The sequence below is a fragment of the Polyergus mexicanus genome, unplaced genomic scaffold (assembly GCF_030449975.1).
Source record: "Polyergus mexicanus isolate NDT 795.1 unplaced genomic scaffold, iyPolMexi1.0 SCAF_19, whole genome shotgun sequence".
NCBI lineage: Eukaryota > Metazoa > Arthropoda > Insecta > Hymenoptera > Formicidae > Polyergus > Polyergus mexicanus.
The window spans coordinates 4367580-4388329 of NW_027223339.1; the positions used below are offsets into that span (position 1 = coordinate 4367580).

Here is a 20750-nt window from a genome sequence, read left to right on the forward strand (position 1 = left end):
AGATGACGGCATTCGCCACGACGTGGCGCGCGAAACGGCAACCTCCAACTATTTCCGGCTGTAAAAATATGGCACGGCGATAATAACACGGAAAGAGTCAGTGTCTCGTCACAGATTTATGTAGAATTTTGTCAGCAATCGAGTATCCATAATCTGTCTTGCCAGAGTATGTGAGTTTGACGCGCGTTTCTTTGCAGCATTGGAAAATTGCGAACGGTGACGGAGCGACCTAAATATGAGCAACGACATATTACCCTCTTGACACTTTGAGCAACGCCAGATAAAAGGTACAATGTAAATTAGTTGTCCCGCAATGCGTACCCGTCCTCTCATCCCTGATCGAACAGCTGAGACCGATCGTAATTTCGACTCTTCTCGAATATGTCATGGGATTCGCGCTCGCATTTTCTTCACGTGCGTTCCCGCATCGCGCTTACGTCACTCTGCTACGTGTTCAACAAGCAAAATCGAGGATATCTGTTTGGATATACTTAACAGTAATCCGATTTCAATGCATGAGAATTTTGAAACTTGGATTTCTGTGTATTTTCGATTATCAGCTGCTACGATCGCGAAAACTTTGCATCTTATATTTAGGAGTGATATAATTTGACAATGGCTTACAATGATAATCCTAAAAATTTACATTGTTTTATATTTAGATTGTTAATATCCAATTATTTGAGTTTTGAGTTTAACAAAGTTGATATGTATATTTACAGCAGTTTACGTTGATTTTATAATATTAATATAATTTTATAATATTTCTTCACTTTTTCTGTACAATATACCACATTGTCTGGCTTTATTTCTGAAAATTTAAAATGTATTGAAACATTATTTTTTATCACTTTTGTATCATTTTCATGTTTGTAGGAATTATTAATACATATTTATTACCGAAAATAGTAATTGTACAATTGATTAAAGATTTAATAATATTCATTATTCATGTACAACATAGAGATATCAAAAAGTTGAGATCTCTTATTTGCCAGTTTCTTTAGTTAGTATTGTTAGTACTCTGAGCCTATTGCTATTATTAACAAAAAGTAGGAATGGTTTCTCTAATTTATATGCGAAATGTCTTCCAGTATAAACATAGCCAATTCCTTATTTTCTAAATCAGAAAAGAAGTATAAATTGTAACAAATAAAAGAAAAATTCAAATGTTGAAATAAACTATGAGTATAGTGTATCATGAAAGCTATCTGAATTATTTAAATTGAAAAGCATTTTATTGTTTTTTTTTTGTTAATAATGGTAGATATATTGGTATAAGAAAAATTATGGTGTTTTACAAGGTTTACAAGGTTTACATTTTTGGTGTTGATAAGATATGATTTAATGAAATTTATCCATGATATGCATACGAGTTTTATCAGTTTCAAATTTTACATACTTGTTGATTGTTGAAATTTTGTCGACATATTGAATTTTTTGTATAGAATCTTACAAACTGCAATCAACTTTTACTGTGAAATAATTAGAGGCTAATAAAAATAAATTATTAAAAAACACTAGATTAATTAAAAAGATGAATTGTTTAAAATAATAAATTTGCGAATTTATGTAATAGTGAAGATATAGTGAAGATATAATATAAGAAAAATAAAAGGGGGGAGATGTTATTTATATAGATTTACTTATATAGATATGTCTCATATATAATAACTGAATCAACAATGTTTATACTGCAAAAAATGGGATGCAAGATTTTTAATAATATTAATGTAAACACTTACTTTTTTAATACTATTGACACTTCTACTGCTCTTTACACTCTTAGAATAAAAAAATTGACATAAGCTGCATAATATTTGATGTTGCTTGTACTGAGTATTTGTGTAGAAATGATGAGGAATGTGGAAAGTCTGGCCTGCGTCGAGACCTAATGCAATTAGTTTACCCCAGTCTAGACCTTATCCAATTAGATATAAAAAATAAGAGCAGTGCGTTTTGCCATATTAGAAAAACTTTCACTGCCATTGATTTTAACAGTTATTCATTGTCAAAGTGCATTTATAGTTAATTTTACATAGAAGACGAATAATGCACTGGTTTGTGTTGTTTTTATTTGCACAGTGCATAATGTCAAGTGTATCTGAGAAGCCATCGGATACAACGGAAGACAGCCTTCCTGAGGCCGCTGTACACATGAAAGAAACATGTGAACAGAATAAGAATCAACTGGAATCTCTCAAGGAAATTATGATGAGGAATCAACAAAGTTTAAAAAAGAAAGAAGAGGAAGTCCAGGTAGTAAACTATACAAGTAATGTATTTTGAGATTTCTCTTTTGAAATATAATTTTGTAAAAGATTAAGCAAAAGAGAAAAAATATATATATTTTCTCTTGTTTGATTATATATAAGTATATTTCTTATTTTTATGTTTAAAAGGAATATGCACGAAGATTATCAAAGATCAAATCCAGAGCCAAACTGTCACGTCATAATAAAGAAGGAGCTTCATCATCTAAAGACACAGCGCATTTGCATAAGACTGAATGTGCAGTGAAAAATACAACAGATGATGTAATCGATGATATAAGTCAAGCAAAAACCCCAAAGGCAAAATCTTCTTTACTTCAACGAAAATTGGCAGAAAATAGAAAAGCGTTCGAGCAACGTAATAAGGAACTGACGGAAACAAAACGAGTAATGGAAGAGAAAGTAGAAGCTATTAGGCAACAATTGGACGAAACAGATTTAGCAGCAGCGGAAATACACAAGGATCAATTGGCTGTTACACCAATTAGGCCTTTTATGATCACTTCAGATGTAAGTTTTACAATAGTTCCTTAAATATATATTTTTCCTCTCTAATAATATGTAATCTATCACTCTATAATTATTATTATATGTATAACAAAAAGAAGAATTATTACTATTTGGAAAACAATATCTAAAAAAAATTAATAAAAGTATAATGTATATAAAGTTTATATATTCATGCTTTACTTTAAGATGATGACATCAGTTCAAATTCAGGACATTCAAGAAAAAGAGAAAAAGATTATGGATTTGAATAGCAAAATTGTTGAATTGGAAGCTACCATTCTGGACCTTCAAGAAAATTTAAAGGAAAAGGATTCTGTGATTGATTCCAAAACGAAGGCGGTGACTCTCATGTCCGCGGATCTTTCTAGGAAGGGTAAAACGACATTGGACACTCTGGAAGATACGAAAGATGAAATGCGGACAATGCAGGAAAATTTTATCCTGATAGAAACTTCTTTGAAAGATAAGAATAACAGTTTGCTGAAACAATTGCAAGAAAGAGATAATAAAATATCGGAATTGGAACACACAATCAATAGGTAATATGTTTCAATAATACAATATATACATTATGCATTATGAGATTAAATAATTAAGTAACATTTATTTCAAATTAAATGAAGAAACGATTTTGATGATTGGTTAATAAAAATTTAAATTGTTCTGTATATATACGCTATTAAGCAAAATTATAAAGAAAATATTGCATAATTTCTTATTAGCTAATACAATTTGATTATATATTAACATATATTAAGATATAAATTGTTAAATATTATCATTTTATATCATAATAAATATTTCTTTTTATTTTATTTTATTAAAGCTGTCTTAAAATATTTTAGATTTTTCGAATTATTTATTTTTTATATTTAGATTTGAAGAACAGCTTAAAGAACAGAAAATAGCTGAATCAGTAAGTGCGGATTTCTCGCGTTCCACTATGGACACTTTAGCAGAGACTAAAGACGCGATGAAGTCGATGCAGGAAAATTTCGTTCTCATTGAATCCTCATTGAAGTTGAAGAACGATAATCTTCTTCAGCAATTGGGGGAATATGAAGTGAAATTGGTTGAAGCCAAAGAAAAAATTTTTCAATTAGAATCGGACGCCGGTATAGTGACAACACCGGCAGTCGAGGATCTACAATTTAGAATAGAGAAATTAGTGCAGAATAATCGACAGCTTCTCGATGAAAAGTACGAATTGCAAAAAAATGTGGCCGAGTTGCAGGATAAGATTATTGCTAAGAAATCGGTTCAAAATAATGGTGCAATTATCGAAAAAGATAATAGAATAGCAGAGCTTGAAAATTTAATAGAAGAACTTAAACAATCGAATGAATTGCTGAAAGAAGAATCGAAGACAGAGTTGCAGAAACAAGTGACTGAATTGTCATCTAAAAACGAAGAATATTCCAACAAGATTATTGACCTCGACAAGCAAGTGCATAAATTGGAAACGGAGAAGAACGACATGATAGCAAAATTGTCAGTCGAACCAACGATACCTAAGGAAGATGATATAGTGATAAAGTTGACAAAAGAATTGGAGGATTTAAATAAAGGCATGATTAAATTAAAGGCCCAACACAGAAGTAAAGTGAAAAATCTGCAAAAACAACTGGAGGACTTCAAAATGGTGAGAGTGTTACAATATTTCTATTTCTAGAGTTTGTATAATAGCAAAAGACAAAAAAAAATTATTGATGTAATTATTAAAAATTATAATTATATTAAGAAATAACATAATTTATGAATATTTTTACTTTATATGCATTTTACACATAATTTTATAATTTATCCATAATTTTATTGAACATTTAATAGAAATGCGATTGTTTAGTTTTCACTGTTGGGATTTATATTAATTAAGATAGACATGCCTGCAGATTTTTATATTTATGAAAATACGCGTTGTGTACAGGTATCTGATACAAATGCGGAACTTGTTAAATTGGGCAATCAAGTGGCATTATTGGAGGAAGAGAAAGGTAACCTTCAGCTGAGTCTGGTAGACTTTGACGAGCTTAAAGGTAGGGACCAGGACAAACGTTCTATCGCCGACGTTTCCGTTGTCCTAGTTATATTATCGGATTTCCAATGCGATTTGTGTTAATATTTTTTATCGAGACAGTCTGTTTTCCACAGTCCTGTTTCCTTTATGAAAAGCATTTATCCTAATCGCTGTAATTACGTGTATATATTTTTTGCAACAAGATGACATATGATTAAGCTGTAGTGATAATTCATATCAACTTTATTATGAACGTGGTCGCGATTATAGAAATGTGAAATATCACATGGCAAATTTTATTTGCAAGTACTTAAAAAAACCGTACCTGGAAAACGAAAAATATTTTTTAAGGCTGATTTCTGGTGATGGAATCTTTTCTCTTGTGCCTAGTAGTTTTCTATGTTGCAATTATTGAAACGTTCACAGAGAATACTAATCAATAAAATTTTTTTGTGAATATTTCTTGATAATTAAACATAACATGGTACCTACTTTACTTGTCAAAGTTTGCTGCATATCTATCCATAGAAGTAGATTTATTTTAAGTATCTATTTATCATACCTACATTTTTTAATTATTTTTACGAATAATAGATTTATTTGCATGATTGGCATTAATTATATCGAGTTTCTTTCTTCAGTTTATTTATAAGCAATATCCGCTTTTAATGAAATAAACAAAAATTGAAAGGACTTTGCGCATATGATTACTTTTTGATTGATGTATATGATACTAACAATTAAATACCCAATAAAGTAAATTAAATAAATCTTGGCTTTCCAAAGTGCTTGAGGCTTTAAATGAACAAAAAGAAGGAATCTTTTTTAAATAGAAGAAAATTGTTTTAGGAAAAGATATATATACCATCAGCAGATTTATGATTTTGAATAAATATAGAAAAAATATATTTTTTTAACAAAATGTATATTAATATATATATATAATTCTGTAATATTATTATACGCCTATATATATGCAGTATATATATATATATATATATATATATGTGTGTGTGTGTGCGTGCGTGCGCGCGCGTATGCATATGTATGTATGTATATATATAAATTAAAAAATAATGTTTTTTTACACATTCATATGAGTATGTAAAGAAATATTAGTATTTAATCTATCTACTTTTTTTCATATAAAATATTATCAAACTATTCAATATTTTTGCATTATCTAAGATTAATGTAGTTAGAGTATGTAAGTATAAATGATATAATTGCTTTAAGAGTAAGACTTTGTTGTTGGTTTGTCTTTTTCTTTTGTTTTAATTTTTTGGAACAATTTGTATAATGAAATAATTAACAGATCGCATTAAGAAAAAGATTTTATCTTTATAAAATTTGCTGCGAGCACTTAATAACTGCTTGCTTTAAGCTTTGTATGAACGAAACTGAAATTGCACGTATATTATCGGCAAATTATACGATCTGCACAGCCTCGGCAGGAGATTGGCAAGAACGTGTTGCTGACCTGGAAAGCAAGGTTTCATCTCAGACAAAAGAAATACAGATGCATATCGATGCAATTGCCACCTTAGAAAATCAAAAGTTAGATCTAATGCAAGGTAATTTATAATAATAAATATAATCTATGTGGAATAAAATATACAATGTGTGTGGACAGATCAAATAATTTTTTAAATATTGAGTTGTATTACATTTTAATAGAACTATAATATAGATTATAAACTATTCTGCTCTTTTTTTTTCATGGCATGTCAATTACTCTCTTTCTTTTTCTGTAACAGTGTTAATTGTACTTTTAAAATTATATTAATATACATATAATAATATTATTTATTAAGTATTAAAAATTAGCATATTTATGCTCAATCAAAAAATTATATATCTTTTTTCAGAACTTCACACAGTGAAGCAGGAAATTTCGGCGTTAGAAGCTGAGAATGCAGAGTCCGAGAATCTTAGAGTGACTGCAGAGATGAAAATTGTTGAGCTAGAGGAACAATTGGAAGCTGTACACAAAGAACATAGCGAAAATAAACTCGAATCTCTATCCGAGTCTGAATATCATGAGCTTTTGAAAAAGCTCGATGTTCTGATACAGGAAAATGCAGAATTATATAATAAATTAAACAAAATGGAGGAAAAAGGCACTTCGGATACCGGCTCGACAGAATCCTTTGAAGCCATTCAAGTAAACAATAGAAACGATCTTTTGAAGAAGATCGAAGATTTGGAACAGAAGAATAATGAGTTGACACTCAAGTTAACGAAGTTGGAGGAGAAAGATGGCTCGCATGCTGGCTCGACGGAGTCCTTCGAAACTATAAACGATACAGATCGCAGTGAACTGTTGAAGAAAATTGAACAGTTGATCCAGGAAAATAATGATTTAACTATGAAACTGAGCAGAATTGAAGAGAAGGGATCATCCGATACGGGTTCTACGGAATCTTTTGAGCGTATTCCAGAGCATAACGATAGTATGACAAAGATTGAATTACTTACTCAGGAGAATAATGAGCTCGTTATTAAACTTACGAAACTGGAAGAACAGTTAAGTCAAATAGAATGTAGCGTTCAGTTAAATGTCCCTAAGATTGATAATAGTTTAGAGACACTTAAAGATGATAGCAGCTTGAGATTGCAAATTGAGACGCTTACACAGGAACATGACAATGTAATGCTAGAGATTGCTAAGCTCAAGACGCAAGTAGAAGATCTGACGGAAGAAAATAATAGATTGCAGGATCGTATAGAAACATTGACAGCGGAGAATATTGAATTAGTTATAAATCGCACAAAATTACAGGAACATCTCGAAGCGCAACTGTCTTCTCAAATGTCAGTTCAGATAATAGAATATACTGATCAAATTAAAATTTTAATGGACAGACAACAGGTCCTTGAAAAGGAGCTGACACAATTGCGAGAAGCTTCGGTAGAGCAGTCAGTTAACATAACATCATGCGAGACTGATGATGCAAAGTCTAAAATTGTGACATTGGAGAAAGAAAATGCACAGATGATAATGACCATTGCAAAGCTCGAAGAACATGTCAACAATCAGAAAGAAGAATTGAGCAAAATTACTAGAGAGAAAGAAGAGTTGAATCTAAAGCTGGAACATATGGCTTATGATGATTTCTCTAGAGAAAGATTGGAGCTCATTGATAAATTGGAGAAATTGAATCAGGAGAAGGAGAGTGTAGTTCATGAGAGACAGGAGCTGCATGAGCAAATCAATACTCTTTTACAGAAATCATCTAATGAAATGTCAGAGATGCGAAAGACAGAAGAAGCTGCTTGTCAGGAATCCCAAACTGTGATTGTAGCATCTCTGGAGAAAGAACTTGAGAATAGTAAAGTATTAATTGCGGAATATAAAAATCAGGTAGAAGAGATGAATATGAAAGTGCAGAGCATGGAGGCAATATTGCAGAAAAAAGCCAAACAATTGCTAGAATATGAGACATCAAATGAAAAAGTGGAGAGTTTGCAATGTGAATTGAAGGACATGTTTGTTATCGCAGAGGAATGGAAATTCAAACATGATGATATGCAAGTAAAGATGCAAGTCTTGGAGCAAGGGAAAATCTCCATAGAGGAAGCCTTTAAGACATTAGAAAATAATCACAAAGAATTGTTAGAAGTAATAAGGGAGAAAGATGCAGCAACTTCTACTTTACAAGAACAATTTCAAGGCACTATAAACTCGCTCGAAACAAGATTACAAGATGAAATAGCAAATGTAACTGCAAAAGAATATGAAATCACGGCCTTAAAAGCAGAAATTGAAAAGAAAGACCAAGAATTGCAAACTAAATATGCGCAATTGCAAAATGGAATGATTACTATAGACAGTTTGCAAGAAGAGTTGTACAATTATTCTCTTAAGCTTGAGGAAAATGAGGCTGCCCTATCATCATCATTAGGAGAGATTGCGAGACTTAAGGATGTAATAAGGGAGAAAGAAGAGGATATTCATATTCTGAAAAACAATATTAGCAAAATTACTGAAGCATTAGAATTGTCTAAGCCTTCAGAAGAATTTAATGAAATATTAGAAAGTTTGCAAAATAAACAAACAAGCTATATCGAATTACAAGATAAGCACAAAGAAGTCTTAAGGGAAAACAATGAGCTATTGCAAAAGATTGAAGATACATCAAAGGATTATGAGAATATTAGAAACGAATTAATTAAGAAGGAACAGGAAGTCAACAATTTGCTTATGGATAAAAAGAAATTGGACGCACAAATCGAAGAAATCAAGAACAACAAGATTGAAACTGAAAAACGACTTTGGGAATTACAAAAGATTTTGGAGAATCAAACTACATATGCTGAAAATATGCAATCAGAGTTGACAAATGAATATAAGCAGATGGAACGGCTTAAAATTAATCATACGGAGGAAATGGCGATGCTAAGTACAAGATTAGAAAATGTCATTGAAGAACTAGTCGAGAAAATACAGGAAAATGATGTTACGAAAGCTAAGTTAGAAGAAAAGCAAGAGTTACTTGATAAAAGTGTCACGGAAGAAATGAAAACTATCTTGGAGAACAAAGTCGCGGATTTGGAACAAAAACTTTCAGAATCGGAGAATAAACTTCAGATGCAATCTGAAAAAATGAAAAAGATTGTGGCGACTTTCAATAAAAAGAAAATAGCATGCCAAGAACTTGAAGCACGCGTTGCCGAATTGCAGGAGAAATGGACAACGGAAAAGGATGAGAAAGAGGTTAAAAACAAACAGGTACAGGAGGTGGAGATTGCCATGCGGGAAAAGGACAACAAGATTGCCGACTTGGAAGACAAATTGCTGCAAATGAAGAACGATATTGCGGAGGCTCACGCAAATTCTGAAAAATTCGCAAAAGAATCGACCAGTTTGAAGGAAAAGATGGCAGTGTTGATGGAACATAACACGGAGATGGGCGAGGAGATTGAAAAGCAACGTACAGAGATAGAACACATCTCTCTTGAAATGGCGGCAGAGAAAACAGCGAGAGAGAATATTACTACAGAATATGAATTCTATAAACAAACTACGAGGAAAGAAGCTGAACAAAAACAGGCAATTCTGGATGAGATAAAAGAAGAAGCGCGAGAATTGAGTGTGCGTATGCAAGTGATGGAGACCGAATACGTGAATCAGCTTGCCACGATAAAGAACTTGCAAGCGGAGAATGGTCTCTTGTCATCCAAACAAACGCAGATCGATGAGAAACTAGAAAACGCCGAGAAGGAATCAGAAGAGCGTCGTGTGCTGATCGAGCAGTTACAAAAAGAGATTGCGACTATGACGGTAGCTATGCAGGCTCCGGAACAAGATGTAAGAGAGGATGATGCAGAGAGGATCGTGCAACATTGCGACCATTCCGAGCAGTGTCAAAATTTGGTACAAGCGTTAGAGGCACGTTTACAGGAACGTCAAGCGGAGATCGAAAATCTAAATAACGAGTTAGCTAATTCGTATGGCAATATCGTGTTACTCCATGATGAGTCTCAGAGGTATAATGATATGATGATGCAAACTGCTCAGGAGCGATTTAATCAGTCACTTATGGACCAAACGAATATATTACAACAAGAAATCGAATCGTTAAGAACGGAAAAATCAATGAGCGAACGGGTAGTATCGGAATTGAAATCTAAATTGGAAGAATATAAACGTAAGAACGAGGAATGCAAAATTGAAACTCTGGAAACAGCTGAGACTTCTGTCACCGAGAGCCAACAACAACAGAAGCATGACGATACTTTGTCATCGTTCGATCCTGCGAATCTTGATATGACTATTGCTTTGGATGTTGATAAGAAAGAAATAGAGCGATTGCAAAGTTTATTAAACGAGAAAGAGAATCAATGTTCTGAGTACGTGAAAGAAATCGATCTTTTACTTAAAAATATAGAGGAAGGAAAGCTGCATAATCAAGACTTACAGAATCAATTTAAGAATTCGCAAAGTGAGTTGAAGAAGATAGAACATTTTCTTTCTGAAAAGGACGCAAAGCTGGAATCATTAAATGCGGAATTGGACAAAGTGACTTTTCAATTGAATGAATCCAAAGTGTTGCAAGAACAGTATCATGTCACTGAAGCGGAATTGGAAAGATTACGGCAACTTATGATCGAGAAGAATTTGCAAGTAGATTCATTGATTACAGAACTGAATGCCGTAAATCAACAAATAATTATGCAGTCACAGGAATATACGGATTTAGAAACTAATCTGCGAACAGATGTCTCACTTAAAGACATCGAAATTGCTGCATTAAAAACAGAATTGGCTTCCACAAAAGAGACTGTGCAAACATTAATAATGGAACAAGATCAGTTAAACAAAACCTTGGAATCGTACAAATTTCAGATTGATAATCTGATAGCAGTAGCGAAAAATGCCAATGATAATGATTCAACACAAGAGACAAGTCAACGTACCTTACAGATTGAACTGGAGAATGCTTTACGAGAGAGGGATCAGGCGCAAATACTCATCGCGAATCTCACACGAGCCTTAGATGATTCACAACAGAGTCTTCAGAAAATGAGAATACATAAAGACAGTTTAAAGGAGTTTACACCTATGGAGAAAACAAACATTCAACAAGAATCAGCACAAATTCTTACAGAATTTGCTATCGAAAAACCGATTAGTCAACAAGAATCCGTACAATCTGCACAATCTCCTATTGAAAAAGAAGTACAACAAGACACTTTGTTAGATATTGGTTTAGGCTGGGATTATGGCTCGTCTGAACCGCTTAATGTCGATGAAGAATCTTGGGGTTGGAATACGGAGGACGCTCAATTGGTTAATGATCTAAGTGCGACGCCAGTACAAACGAGCGTCGAAACGCAACTACGCCTGCAAATAGAAGACTTGCAAGACAGAATTAAAAATTTGGAAGAGCAGAATGCTAAGATTGTCGAAGATAGTAAAGCAGCACAGATAAAGAGTGGTAAGTTGGTGAAAAAGTTGAAGGAGTGTAAAGTGCAAATAGAGAGCTTGCAACAACAATTGAAGATGCAGAAGCAGGCTGGTAGCTTTTTCGATCTGGATACGGCAATCGAAGAGGAGCTGAAAATGCAGATCGCCAGTTTGGAGAAAACTCTTAATGAAATTAAAGAGGAAAAGAAAAATATTATTGCTGAGAAAGAGGCTTTACTGAAACGATTTGATGTGACAGTGTCGGCTAACGAAAGGTACATGGAAATGAAGGAGAGACAAGATATGGAAGTCGAGGTATTGCGTATTCAGAATAAGGAACTGAGTAATAAAGTGCAATCTTTAAAGTGGCGATTGCAGGAAAATGCAAATGACGAACAAGATATTGCCTCGTTTTCACGACAAGAAGATCAGATTGATCCGTCAGATCATGAAGCCGATTCTACTGCGCATAATCAGCCCCAAAAAAGATCAGTGGAATCTATTGACAATTTTGAAGTCATGTCGAAAAAATACAAGGAGGAAATAGATGATTTGAAGGACGAATTGGAAGCGCTCGCGGCAGAAAACGAACAGTTGCAGCATTTTTTAGAAGAACAAAAAGCGATGATGACTAATTTAGAACCGAAGAGTATTGATAAATCTGGAGAACTCATAGAGAAGTTAGATATATTGAATAACCAAAATGCATTACTTCAAAGCGCTTTAAACAAGAGCAAGGAAGAATACGACATGCTCAGGAAACAGTACGAGCAAAGTCTAATAGATGTGAATGATCAAGTGGCAGCAATGCGACAAAACAGCGATCTTCTTAAAACTGAATTTATGGAGAAAATAGATAGATTAGAGGCGGAAATAAATAATTTACAGAAAGCTTTAGAAGAGAAGGAAGCCAAGATCAACGCTTTAATGAATTCAGAGGAAAAACTTTCGACCATCAATACATCTTTAACGGAAGTTACGGAATTGCTTAACGTCAGAGTTCAAGAAGTTGCTGATCTGAAGCTAGAGCTTCAAGTTCAATATGTAGAAAGACAACAAGCTGAAGCGATGTTACAATCGGATATACAAAATTTAACAAGAGAACTAGACGAAAGGAAACAAGAATTGGCAGCCTTGAAGGAAGCATTTGTCAACAAAGAACACGAATTAATACAGCAAAGGAGTGTAGAAACAATGAGTGCTATCATTAGTGAAACTACTCAAGAATTAGTCCAGAAGCATGCGATAGAGATCGAAGAAAAAGATAAGGAATTGCGCAATCTAATGGAAAAGTTGATTGCAATGCAAACGATAGTCGACGAATATACTTTAAAGTTGCAAGATAACACGGCTAAGTTGGAGATGCAACAACAACAAATCGTATATTTAAAGGAGGATCTAACAGAGCGAAATTCGATAATTGGAGCTACTCAAGCTGAAGCAAATTTGTTAAATGAAAAATTGCAAGAAAAACAACAAGAGTTGATACAATATGAAGAAGAAAAAACCAAATTTGCGACAAAAATAGAAGGATATTTAACGGACATCCAACATCTGCAGAGTCAATTGAACGCTACAGAAGTAACCACAGTTAATCTACAAGAGTACAATTCGCATATTCATAGCTTGCAACAAGAAATTCAAGTTCTGAAATCAGAGAAAGAATCGATCTTGCTACAGTATGATCAGGAGACGAAGGCGTATCAGACTCATCTGGAAAACAATAAACAACAGATAGATATTTTAAAGCATGATCTGCGAGAAAAGACCGAGCAATTGCATTACGTGAGTACACAATTATGCGCTAAGGAAAATGATTTGGAAGGAATCAAAGCAATGATGAATGACAAAGATTCTTTGCTAGATATAGCGAATCAAGAATTGAATGACAAACGAGCCGAATTAGAAAGATTGCGCAATGAGCAGTCGCAGAATTCCCAGATGATCGACGCTCTCCCTGCTTTTAGAAAGGGCAACGATGACGATACGGACCTGCAAAGCACTGTAGACAAATTAAAAGCGCAGATGGAAGCTAAACAGCAAGAACTGGAACATTTGAAATACGTTTTGAGCGAGAATACGTATCCTACAATCATTCAGCAAATGCAAGATAGAATTAATTGTCTGTATAACGAAAAAGCTACACTGGAAGCTTCCTTGCGAGTAGCTAGGCAAACTTTGATGGAGAAACAGGAGCAAGTAAATGTTTTAACGCAGCGCATTAACGACCAGAACCAAGATCATATTTCCAAGGAGGAAGCCAATTCGCTTTCCAGAGATCGAAGATTCGCGTACGATCAAGAAGAAATCGTTAGATTGCAGAACGAGCTGCATGCGAAGGAACAAGAAATTAACGAACTAAGATATGTTATAGCCGAGAAAGACTCGCAATTGTGTCTGCAAGCTAGTATGGAGCCGCAATCGGATGAATTCGAATTACGCGAAACTATGCAAAGATTGACGGGAGAGTTGTACGGCAAGGAGCAAGAAGTGCAAGCATTAAAGTCAACTATCGTAGAGCTAGAAGAGAAAATCTTGCATCTTAAAGACTTTGAAAGGCTTTCTGAGGAGAGCAGAAATGCCATCGAGAGGCTAACTTCAGAAAAAGAGCAGATTCGTATCGAGGCTGAAGAATTCATGAATAACGAGTTGCAAAAGAAAGAATCCGAGATTGATGAAATCAAGCAGAAACTATCAGAAGAAAATCAAAAGTTACTGGCAGAACTTCAATTGAAAGACAGTAATATCGAGAATCTTAAGATGCATTTGGAAGAATTGCAGATAATTGTGGATGATCAGAGCAATAAGCTCGAACAGAATGAGAAAACATTGATGCATGCAATCGATGACCTAGCGGAGAAGGAGAGAAGACTGGCCGAGCTGAGCATCACTAAAGATGCCGAGCTTCATAACTTGAAAATGCAGATTCGCGAAAAGGAGGCGCGTATAGAAGAACTTTTGGCGTTATCCACTGAAGAGGAGAAACAATTAGACGAGCTAAAGCATACATTGGCGGCTAGGGAGACAGAGGTGAATAGGCTGAAGGAATTGTTAGAGCAGAAGGTATCAGAGTACGAACTGATACAACATGCTTTAAAAAAAGACGTGTCTATCATCGAGGCTGCGGCATCGAAGAGTTCGGAAACTGTTGGAATGGTCGATAACAAGGAGACCGCTTCTAGCGAATTGAACCTCGCATTATATATGCTTCATCAAAGAGACGTTAGATGTGAAGAGTTGACTCATGAACTGATGCAATTACTTGAAGAGCGTGATACATTACAACTGCGATTGTCCAATGCGATTCGAGTAAACGAAGAATTGAGGAGGATAGGTAGCGTCGAAGGGAGCCCAACAAAAGACTTATCATCGGCCTCACAAGCGATGATTGAACCCGTCGTGGAACAACCTTCACCTTCGAAGTCCGAGGGACCAGTTGAGATCGCGAAAGAAGCCATTGATATTCCGATCGAGGACAAGGAAGCTCTTGCATTGAAGTAAGTAAAATTTTGTAATTACGAAATTAGAAATCAGTCTACTTATATATTCACATAGTATTGTAATCAATTTGCAAGAAAAAGACCCGAGTATTTATGTCTCCGTTTAATGCTAAGCATAGTTTCTGTAATTTGGTTCATCTACTACAAAAAAAATTTAATGCTATTGTTGGATCGATGATTTTATAGTTATATTTAATGATAAATATCGGCGCGAGTATAGATGTTATAATATATTGTATATGGTATATTTAAAAGAAAAAGATTGAAATTTTTACGCGAATAGATTATTTTTTTGTTATTAAAAGAGTCGAAGCTTTTCGTTGGACTAATTAAATTTTTCTTCGTCCTAGTCGCTGCTACGTTACTCCATTGGCGCGAACAATGATGATGACCTCGCTTTAGAACATACGAGTTTTAATTAAAATCATTGCGATATTGTAAAGTCAGAAGTTTCATTATTTTGTCCAGTAAAAATTGAAATGCTTCTTCGTAGATTGTCTATTCTGCAAAGCTCAAGTAATGTTGAAAAATGAAAAATATTTTCGTTCTTCAACAGAATGTACAAATGCTTCGTTTACCGCGTATTGTAACTCGCTTGTAGCTTGATATAAGCTAGATTCTTCCTTTAGATTGTCGCAGTTGCATTCAGTCAGTCATACGAAGGACGTGCGATTAAAGGACGAACGGGAGTTAAGGCATACACAACAAATGTCTTTGTTAGCGCACAGAGACGTTTTAAGTACATTGCCGCCTGAAGCAGCTGCGAGGCTGGTCAACGCTAATTACACACTTTGTAGGTATTCCTTAGTGAATACACAATAATTAATAAATATTTCGAATATATAATATAAACTGCGTATGACAAATGTGCGGATGATAAATTGATAAATCGATATTTGTTCACAGCTCGAGATGTTCAGAGCCAGTCGAGTGTGCTTTTGAATTGGTTGTGGGGCAAGAGGTAAAGCATATGAATATATTTTCTCTCTATTATACAGTTTATGAATTTTATATAGATTCACGATGCCAATCTATTGATTCTATTATATTTCAATTTTATATACATGTAGCATTATAATTTCACAGAATTTTAATATTTTTATACAAAATCTCATTATTATATACATATATTAATAGCCAATTTTTTAAATTGACTATTATTTTTAAAATGACAGTTTGACCAGTTTTACGACTTTAGTTCCAGATGTACAGTTTTAAATCTTTAGTTTCATATATTACAGATGTTTCACAGTATGCATTATTGATGAAACAGTCTTATAATTTTATAATTATAAATTTTTAATTGTATAAAAATAATTGTTTTTATAGAGACAGAGACAGAGAGAAAAGGTTGATGTTTCTTTGTTTTTATATATATTCATCATATTTTGTTAATTTTCTATTTTTTCCTATATTTTAAATCTATAGATTTTATGCAACTAAATATAAATAAAATAAATAATATTTATATGATTATTATGGTATGCGATTTTAGCACGCCGAAGGTAGTGCACATGTGATGAACGAATAGCGGGAGTCAAACGGCCATCGTTTTTGCCTTCTGAAGACATTCCTGCCAAGTGCCAACTGCCAAGACTTATTTCTGCAGTTAACTAATGTGTAATGGAGCGATCTGTCGTGTGTATTTTTCAGACAGAAATCGTTTAATTATATGCTTATGATTATAAGGAACTATTTTGCAAAAGTATTGCCTGATCATCAGGAAATAAATATTTTTCAAATTACAGAATGTACAGAATGTAGAGGTAGATAGATAATGTTCTTTCTTGGAAAAGTTGCTCCTCTTCGAGAAAGAAAAGAAAAGAATATAAGGAGCAAACTTATATGTATTATAATATTGTACAGCCGAATTGCATGAGAGATATATGATTGAATCGAAAATACTTTAGATAATATAATATTTCTGCTTTTTTTTTATTCGATGACTAAATTATTTATAGCAATGTATATGCATCAAAATTATGTTATAATTCTTTTCATTTGCGTTTTGCGTGTGTGTATTTCTATCGAAAAGTTGCCGTTTTATTTCGTCAGTTTTTTTTGTTAATATTTAATAATTATGTCTTTTTTTTGTGTGAATTATCTACGATTGCGTCTTCCGGCTTATTGATGCAATTATGATACTATTATTAGTCATATATCGAAGGGAAAGGGAAGGTAAGACGAATCATAGATAATACAGACGTAATTCGTGATAATTGTAAATTATTCAATCATTCTATTTCCATAAAATTTTGTACAGAGAAAGAAAAGAGTGTTAATGAATAAATAAAGTATGAGAGAGAAATTATTTAAAGAAATTACAAAATTATTTAAAGAATTATAAAATATAATGTTTGATTGTGTGTGTTGTGTATCCTTAAAATTGCATAAAATATTCTGTAATGAAATTACGCATTTATGGCATGCAAGTACATATTTGTGGGTGGGGGGGGGGGAGAGAGAGAGAGAGAGAATAGGTCCGAGTTATCTCCGTACAGTGGCATAAATATTTATATTACCATGATTGCATATTATGCGATATAAAATAACAAAAAAAAAAATAAAAGATATGACAATATTTTTATCTTAGAATTAAAGTAATCATTGCTGCTTCGTAATTTAGAAATTTGAAAAATTACAGAGGAAAAGGAAATATAAATATTTTTAGATATAAAGAATATATATATATATATATATATATATATATATATATATATATATATATATTATTTTATCTATGTTGTGTGTTGTGTGCACATACACACGAGCTCTCAAAACATTGATCGTTTTAATTCTAAGATGATTTTAAATTAAATAAAATTCCTCCATCTTATTTCTTTATAGAATTGAATAAAAATCATAAGTATATGAAATAATTTAATATAATTAATATAATTAATATAAAACATTAATATATAAAAAAATGAGCATAAAGATTAATCGAAAATTAATATGTGCGCTATTCTGAATGAATAATTCGATCTTTGTGAATAGAATATGTGCTGTTTGCGGTTTATTAATGTAGATACACGGTGTTATTTATATGTATTACTTTCTTTTTTCTATTTTTCTAGAAGAATTGTCAAAGGACTATTAGTGTCTTTTATCGTAGGAATTATAGTATCTTCATAATTTTGATTACGATTTTGATTAAGTACTATTATACTTAAACAAATTTGCATAAAATATTTTTTTAGCTCGTTACACAGTTTCTCTATATATTTATATATTTATATATTTATATATTTATATAATTTCTCTATATATTTATATGACTAGCTTCAACAATGGAATTGAAGGTAAGTTGAAAATCAACAGCTTTTTGAAAATTCAGAAGATACAAATAAATAGATTTTACTTTAAGATGCAATCTATCTTAACAACTCGACAAAAATAAAGTTTTTATACTTTCTTCGAAAATTATATTTTTAGAGAATATATATTTTAAGGCTAATTTTTTATGTTGACATTGCAAATATTTTTTTGTTATACAAAAAATTTTTTACTTAATTTTATAACTGTCATCCTTACTATTATATTTTTGAATCAGCTAATTTTGAGCTTTACTTGAATATCTGGCCATCTGATAGTATTTTAACTTTGATATCAAAAATTGTTTCTTTTATTATATTTGCTTTTATTATTGGATGATTGCATAAGTTCGTGCCCGATTTTCATAGATGGCATTAAGTTATTGCATGGCGGAGTTCTATTGTTTTCGTGTGGTAATTGTTGCTTACACCGAATAGATGACGTTGTTTTATGTCAATTTAACGTCAGATATTGTTCAGATAAGTCCATTTGTGCATAAGAGAAATCATTAAAAATGGAGAACGAAAAGGTGCATTTGCGGCATGTAATGCTATATGAATTTCGGAAAGGCGTGAGTGTTGGGATTGCACAAAAAAATATTCAAAGCGTTTATTTGGACTGCGCTCCTGCTCTCCGAACAGTCAAAATGTGGTTTGGCAGATTTCGAAATGGTGATTTCAACATGGAGGATCAACCCCGCTCTGGACGGCCTTCTGGCATTGATGATGACATTGTGCATGCCTTAGTGGAAAGAAACCCAAGGATTACAACTGAGGATATTGCTGAGAGGCTGAACATCGATAATTCAATCGCTTTTCGTCATTTAAAAAAGCTTGGATACATTTCCAAGCTTGATACGTGGGTGCCGCATCTCCTGACTGAAAGGAATAAGCTAAACCGCATGACTGTGGCTCTTTCTCTTCTCGAGCGTAACAAAAAAGAGCCTTTTTTAGATCGAATGGTAACAGGCGATGAAAAGTGGATTCTCTACAAAAACGTACAGCGAAAGAGGACATGGAAAACAGCAGCTGAAGGAGCAGAACCCGTAGCAAAGGCTGGCTTGCATCCGATGAAGGTGTTGCTGTGTGTTTGGTGGGATCGCAAGGGAATTATTTACTTTGAGCTGCTCCGATGCGGCGAAACAATCACGGCAGACAAGTACTGTGAGCAACTAACTAGACTCGCTGCAGCTATTCGAGAAAAACGTCCGATTTTGGCCAATCGAAAAGGCGTCATCTTCCACCACAACAATGCTAGGCCACACGTCGCTCAACAGACGCTGCGAAAACTGCAGGAGTCGCAATGGGAAATTCTGCAGCACCCGCCATATTCTCCAGATATTGCGCCTTCAGATTTTTATCTGTTCCGGTCTTTGTAGAATAGTTTAAATGGCAAGAATCTCAATTCCGAGGAAGCTGTCGAAAACCACCTTACAAACGTTTTCAAGATAAACCAAGTTCTTTCTTCAAAAATGGAATCGACAAGCTTATAGATCGTTGGAAAACTATTGTAGAAAAGAATGGAGACTATATAATTAATTAATAAAAGTGTTATCTCTAAAATATAATCTATTGAAGTTTATATTTAAATCGGGCACGAACTTATGCAATCACCCAATATCTTGTTTTATTGTCCACTTTGATGATCCGTTCAGAAGATTTATAGAATAGTTTTTGGGGGAGGTAGACATATACGCCCATTACTTTATTTAATAACAGTAGCCGGAGTAAATTGTATAACATTGAATAAAATGAATTATTTAAGTAAATGGATTTCCTTTATTTATTTATTTATTTATTTTATATATCTCTAATCACGGTATATAACATAATCGTTATTTTTCTGTAGCTGTTACTAACAATAAGCTAAATAAGTATTTAATTGTATAATGATTCATACCGATAATCACTGCAATGCGAGAAATGTTCTGCTCGATGCTTTAAAGAATAAAATGCTTAAATGAATGAATAAATGAATAAATTATATATTAAAAACATCTTCGAAAATTTTTAATGAATTTCTACATATCTGTAGCGTTATCATTTCTCTAAATAACTACTTCTTGAGATATATGTAGCAAATTCATACATCGCACGTAATTAGATACAATTCATGTTCGCTGATTATCATATATATGTTTATACATATACATGCCGTAAGATACATATTTTCGTTTAAAATGTATTGTCATAAGCAACGGATTTTTCTTTACTTGCTTCTTAACG

The 20750-nt window shown here is 33.1% G+C and overlaps 1 protein-coding gene across 5 annotated transcripts; it reads left to right on the top strand.

Moving 5' to 3' along the window:
* The first annotated feature begins 40 nt into the window (after nt 1–40).
* On the top strand, nt 41–17779 carry LOC138941578 (golgin subfamily A member 4). Of its 5 annotated transcripts, none has more exons than XM_070311402.1 (11): nt 41–287; nt 2086–2259; nt 2403–2783; nt 2970–3322; nt 3660–4425; nt 4711–4819; nt 6246–6374; nt 6669–15207; nt 15840–16003; nt 16117–16171; nt 16706–17779. In XM_070311402.1, exons 2-11 carry the CDS (start codon nt 2092–2094, stop codon nt 16728–16730), a joined length of 10689 nt encoding a protein of 3562 aa, XP_070167503.1. In that variant the 5' UTR covers nt 41–287; nt 2086–2091; the 3' UTR covers nt 16731–17779. The 5 variants fall into 5 exon arrangements, with proteins under 5 accessions (XP_070167503.1, XP_070167505.1, XP_070167506.1 ...); XM_070311404.1 differs by having other exon boundaries at nt 4711–4777; XM_070311403.1 differs by lacking the exon at nt 41–287 and adding an exon at nt 1852–1952.
* Nucleotides 17780–20750: the final 2971 nt, after the last annotated feature.

Coding starts and splice junctions, on each gene's coding strand:
- LOC138941578 (XM_070311401.1), top strand. CDS start 2,053: ATGCACTGGTTTGTGTTGTTTTTATTTGCACAGTGCATAATGTCAAGT. Junction 4,820..6,245: donor AGACTTTGACGAGCTTAAAG/GTAGGGACCAGG, acceptor CGATCTGCACAG/CCTCGGCAGGAGATTGGCAA. Junction 15,208..15,839: donor AAGGAAGCTCTTGCATTGAA/GTAAGTAAAATT, acceptor TTCTTCCTTTAG/ATTGTCGCAGTTGCATTCAG.